Source organism: Carlito syrichta, unplaced genomic scaffold, assembly GCF_000164805.1.
Source record: "Carlito syrichta isolate Samal-C Ts95f unplaced genomic scaffold, Tarsius_syrichta-2.0.1 Scaffold126637, whole genome shotgun sequence".
NCBI classification, from domain to species: Eukaryota; Metazoa; Chordata; class Mammalia; order Primates; family Tarsiidae; genus Carlito; species Carlito syrichta.
In genome coordinates this window covers 199,527-205,309 of record NW_007070733.1, presented here as the reverse complement: position 1 = coordinate 205,309, position 5,783 = coordinate 199,527, and the positions used below count along the sequence as shown (strand labels likewise).

General features: G+C 42.5%; 1 protein-coding gene across 1 annotated transcript in view; it reads left to right on the top strand.

Annotated features, from left to right (window-relative positions):
* The window catches only part of VMA21 (VMA21, vacuolar ATPase assembly factor), an 8,375-nt gene extending 2,973 nt beyond the window's left edge, over positions 1 to 5,402 (top strand). Inside the window, exons 2-3 of the mRNA XM_008048775.1 lie at positions 4,281 to 4,390; positions 4,958 to 5,402. Of these exons, the coding sequence (XP_008046966.1) occupies positions 4,281 to 4,390; positions 4,958 to 5,100 (253 nt within the window). The 3' untranslated portion in view covers positions 5,101 to 5,402. The remainder of the gene's footprint in view (positions 1 to 4,280; positions 4,391 to 4,957) is intronic.
* The last annotated feature ends 381 nt before the right edge of the window (positions 5,403 to 5,783 follow it).

Genomic DNA, 5,783 nt, shown 5'->3' with positions numbered 1-5,783 from the left:
CCCAGGCGGGTCTCGAACCCGCGGGCTCAGGCAATCCACTCACCTCAGCCTCCCAAAGGCGCGGGATTACAGGCTGAGCCACCGAGCCTGGCTCACCACGGTTTCTTTATTTTGTCTGTCCACAGACACTTAGGTTGTTTTCATTTCTTGACTATTGTGAATAATACTGCGATGAACATGGAGTGCAGATATCTTTACAAAGTATGGATTTCTTCTCCTTTGGGTATATACCCAGAAGAGGGATTGCTAGGTCATGTGGTAGTTCTATTTTTAATTTTGGTAAGAACCTCCATCCTTTTTTCCATAATAGATAAACCAATCTATATTCCCACCCACAGTGCAGTAAGGTTCCCTTTTCTCCACATATGCCAACACTAGTTATCTCTTGTCTTTTTGATAGTAGCCATCCTAACAAGTGTGGGGTGATATCTCACAGTGGTTTTAGTTTATATGATGGTTAGTAACGTTGAGCACCTTTTCATGTACTCTTGACCATTTTTATGTCTTTGGAGAAATGTCTGTTCAAGTGCTTTGCAGGTATGAGCCACCAATAAAGTATTTTTTAAAATCTGTTAATCAGGTTGTTTTCTGCTGCTGAGTTATAAATATTCCATATACATTTTAGAATATCAACCCCTTATCGGATAAGTGGCTTGCAGATATTTTTTTCTAGCCTGTAGGTTGCCTTTTCATTTTGTTGATTTTTTTTTTCTGTGTAAAATTATTTTAGTTTGATGCAGTCCCATTTATTTATTTATTTTTGCTTTTATAGCCTGAGCTTTTGGTGTGACATCCAAAAAGTCATTGCCAACATGTTATTTTCTAGAAGTTTTGTCTTAAAACATTGTCTTTATGTTTTAGTTATTTTTATTCATTTTGAGTTGATTTTTGCATGTGTTATAAAATAAAGCCCAATTTCGTTCTTTTGCATGTAGAAATGCAATTTTTCCAGCACCGTTTATTGACGAGACTGCCCTTTCCCCATTGTGTTTTCTTGGTACTCTTGACGAAAATTAGTTGACCAACTGTGTTTGGATTTATTTCTGGGCTTTCTATTCTGTTTCATTGGCATACATTTCTGTTTTTATGTTAATACCATACTGTTTTGATTTCTATAACTTTGTAATATGATTTTAAATTAGGAAATCTGATGCTTCCCACTTCGTTTTTCTGTATTGCTTTGGATTTTTTCATGGTTCTATATGAATTTTAGGGTTTTTAAAAAAAATTTGTGAAGAATGCCACTGGGGTTTTGATAGGGATTGTGTTAAATCTGGATATTGCTTTGGTAGTGTGGACATTTTAACAGTATTCTTTCAGTTCACGAACACAGGTTATCTTTACATTTATTTATTAAATCTTTGGTTTCTTTCATCAGTGTCTTATACTTTCCAGTGTACAAATCCTTCACCTCCTTGGATAAATTTATTTCTAAGTTTTTATTTGTTCTTGAGTTGAAGTCTCTGTCACCCAGGCTGAAATGCGGTGGCATGTCATGACTCACTGCTGCCTCCAACTCCTGGACCCAGATGATCTTTCTGTCTCAGCCTTCTGAGCAGCCGAGACTAAAGGCATACACCACCACACCCAGCTAGTTAAAAAAATTTTTTTTGATACAAGGTCTAGCAATGTTGCCTAGACTGGTCTTGACCTCTTGGGCTCAAGGAGTCCTCTTGCCATGGCCTCCCAAAATGTTGGGATTACAGGCCTAAGCCACCATACCCCACCCCTAAGTATTTTGTGCTGTTATAAAAGGGAGTGTTTTCTTGATTTCTTTTTCAGCTTAGCAATTATGTATAGAAATGCTTTTATTGATTTTTTTAATGTTGATTTCGTATTTTGTGGCTTCACTGAATTCATTTGTTCTAACAGTTTTTTGTGGAATCTTTAGGGTTTTCTATGTATAGAATCATGCCATCTACAAATAGAGATAATTTGACTTCTTCCTTTCTAATTGGGATGCCTTTTATTTTTTTTTCTTTTGCCTGATAGCTCTTGTTAGGACTTCCAGTATTATGTTGTCTAGAAGAGGTGAGAGTGGGCATTCTCGCCTTGTACTGGATCTCAGAGGAAAAGCTTTCAGTTACTTTTCATTGATTATGATGTTAGCTGTAGGTTTTTCATAAATGGCCTTTTATTTTTTGAGTCGGGGTCTCACTGTATTGCCCAGGCTGGAGTGCAGTGGAAACATCATGGCTCACCACAGCCTTGACCTCCTTGGCTCAGGTGATCCTCCCGCCTCAGCCTACCTAGTAGCTGGGACTACAGGCTTGCGCCACCATGCCTGGCTCATTTATGTATGTATGTAAGTAGGTAGGCAGGTAGGTAGGTAGAGAAGAGGTTTCACTGTGTTGCCTAGGCTGGTCTCGAACTCCTGGGTAGCTGGGAGTAGAGGCTTGTACCACCACACCTGGCTTTATTTATTTATTTATTTATTTATTTATTTATTTATTTTTGCAGAGATGAGTTTTCACTATGTTGCCTAGACTGGTCTGGAATCCTGGGCTCAAGCATTCCTTCCATCTAGGCTTCCCAAAGTGCTGGAGTTACAGGCGAGAGCCACTGTGCCCAGCCTTTCCTTTTAGATGTAAACTGTTGAGTTTTTATCAAGAAATGATGCTGGATTCTGTCAAATGCTTTTTCTGCATCGATTGAGATGATCATGTGGTCTTTATCTTTCAACTGTTCATGTAATGTATCACATTGATTGATTTTCACAGATTAGACCAGCCTGGCATGCCAGGGATAAACCCCCCTTGGTCATAATATATCATCTTTTTGATATATTGTTAAATTTGGCTTGAAAATATGTTACTGAGGTTTTTTACACAAACATTCATCGGAAATATTGGCATGTCGTTTTCTTGCTACGTCTTTGTCCGGCTTAGGTATCGAGATAATGCTGGGCTTGGAAATGTGTTCGCATTCCCCCAGCTCTATTTTTTCCCCCATGACGCAATCTCTGTTCCGGTGGGGGAGGGCGCGCTGGTCTGTGCGCTGCTTTCCTCATTTGCTTGTCCACTTGCGCTATGGCGGCCAGGGAGCCCGTGGCTTAGGGTGACGGGTGGGAGAGGGCGCGCTGATCTGTGCGCAGACTTACCTCGTTTGCTGGTGCACTTGTGCTAAGCCCGTGGCTTAGGGTGATGGAAGCTCTGTTCCAGTGGCGAGGGGCAGTGTGAGCCCTAGTCCGAGCGTGTCGGTCTCTGCCCGCGCGTATCGGTCGTGGTCCGCGTGCATCGTACCCTTCCGCGCGCGTTAGTCCGGGTCTGCGCTTTGGTCCACTCCTGCTAATTCCGTGGCTTAAGGTGATGAGAGCTCCGTTTTCATGGGATGGGGAACGTGTCGGCCCCAGCTGGCACACTCCAGTGTCTGCCCGCGTTCTGATGTCCACCCGAGCTCTCTGAGTGCGCACAAGTCCGGGTCTGCGCATGTCGGTCCAGGTCCATGCATGTCGGTCTGGGTCCGTGCTGTGGTCCTCTTCTGCTAAGCCCGTGGCTTAAGGTGATGGGAGCTCCGTTTTCATGGGAGGGGGAACGTGCCGGCCCCAGTTGGCGCCCTGCGGTGTCTGCCCGAGCTCTGTGTGCGCACAAGTCCGGGTCTGCGCATGTCGGTCCAGGTGCATGCATGTCGGTCTGGGTCCGTGCTGTGGTCCTCTTTCTCTAAGCCCGTCTAAGCCCGTGGCTTAAGGTGATGGGAGCTCCGTTCCGGTGGGAGAGGGCTCGCCACTCTGCGCACCAACTTGCTCATTTGCTGGCCCGCTTGTACTGTGGCGACCAGGGTGCCTGCGGCTTAGGGTGATAGGAGCTCTGTTCCAGTGGGAGGGGCGTGCGCTGGTCTGCGTGTGGCTTGCTCATTCGTTGGTCCACATGCGTCATGGTGGCCAGAGTGTTGCGTGGACTCAGGGACTGATCGCAGTGACTTTCCTGCGCAGAAGCTCTGATTCCAGAGGCTGGAGCCTCTATCCGGTTTGTTCGCCCAAGTTACCCGCTGGTCTGGAGCACTCTGGCAATTTCCTCTCACACTGGATCTTAAGGATACCTCTTGAAGATGGTGGAGGAATTCCTACGTTCCACCTCAAGAAATTCCGACTGCCCGCAGCTGGGTCTCTGGGATCCCGAGATGATGAGTCCTCGCCTGTGATCGTCCTCCACTCGCCTCCGCTGTGAGGCAGGGACAGGCTTTCCAGCATCGCGTCTGAGGCTGTTGATGGCATTTGGGCATAGGAGCATTTGGACCTGGCTGTGCAGGTTCTGATTTTCTTTTTGTTTACTTTGTTCCAGAAATGAAAGTTCATTAGCATCTACCCTGAAGACGCTCCTGTTCTTCACAGCTTTAATGATCACTGTTCCTATTGGGTTATATTTCACAACCAAATCGTATATATTTGAAGGTAATCTTAGATTCATAAACAATATATTTTCCCCCTTACTAATTTAAGAATGGTTTTTATGACTTCTTTATGTGTGTATACTGAGGGTTCTTAATTTTTTCTTTTGTCTGTTTTGCTTTTCAAAAATCACATTGGTCATAATGAATCTTTATTTCATGAAATATCTTGTAGTTGCTTCAGCTTTACATCTTATTTGTTCATGGTTTTTGTGAAGTAGCTTGCAAATTATTTTAGTATCCCTGTAAGAGCAGAGGTTGGACATGGGAGAAATTTGGAGGAATGGACTTTTGGTGTCAGGGAAGAGAAGGAAGAGGAAATGAAGTGCCCTTTTTGATGTCAAAGTCCTTAGACGAAGCTCTAAATATGATTTCGTTTAAAGTCATGCTTTTAGTATATAGAAGGTACTCAAATCTTTTAATGAATGCTTGATTTGTTGCCACCCAAAGTATTACTTTTTAATTGCCTGACTAGTTTAATTAATATATAGGTAGTAAAAATGAGTAGGTTTATTTTTAGCTCTTTGGTAAATTCTGGAATATAATGGACACTGTTGTTTTCTCTTGATAGGCGCCCTTGGAATGTCCAATAGGGACAGCTATTTTTATGCTGCTATTGTCGCAGTGGTTGCCGTCCATGTGGTGCTGGCCCTCTTTGTGTATGTGGCTTGGAATGAAGGCTCACGTCAGTGGCGTGAAGGCAAACAGGATTAAAGCAAACATCACCTTTTGATAGGATTAACTTGTTTTTTTTTAAATGCTAAATGTTGGGGGGGGCATTGATGGTTTGAATAAAGTGGAAAGAATGCGTTCAATTCAGCCTTCAGTAATCACAGAAGAGTAGTGTACATTTTGATCCTTCTAATATGTTGTTTTGTATGATGTTGTAACTGTGAATCTCATTTGTAAATGAGAATTTGGAAAACGTTAAATTAGTTAAAAATGAAAATGTTAACTTCGTTACACATTATCTGGAAAGAATTTTATGATGTTACAATAAAAAATGTTTTATAGCATTTTGACTTATGGTTACTTTTGAGTTTTACTCCTCTAGATATGTTAAGATGTGAGGCAACTAAACTTCATTTGACGCTGAATACTTTCCTTAGCATGAAAATACCAGGTCCTTGAATTTGGGGTTTTCATTTCCTATGGAAAGTTGCTTAAATCATGGACACTGGAATTAATCTGAATGTCACTAAGAAATTGCACATAAAGTGCAATCCCTAGTCAATAGGAATCTTTCGTTACATTATTTGATGGGAAAGGTAGGCTAAATCATACCCATTCAGGTAAAAAACCTTTGGTTTACCGAGGGACCTAGACAGTAAAGCAGAGAGCTCACTGCTTCGGCACTCGGCTTGCTTCCTGACATCCCTTAAAAGCCAGCTTTGTGC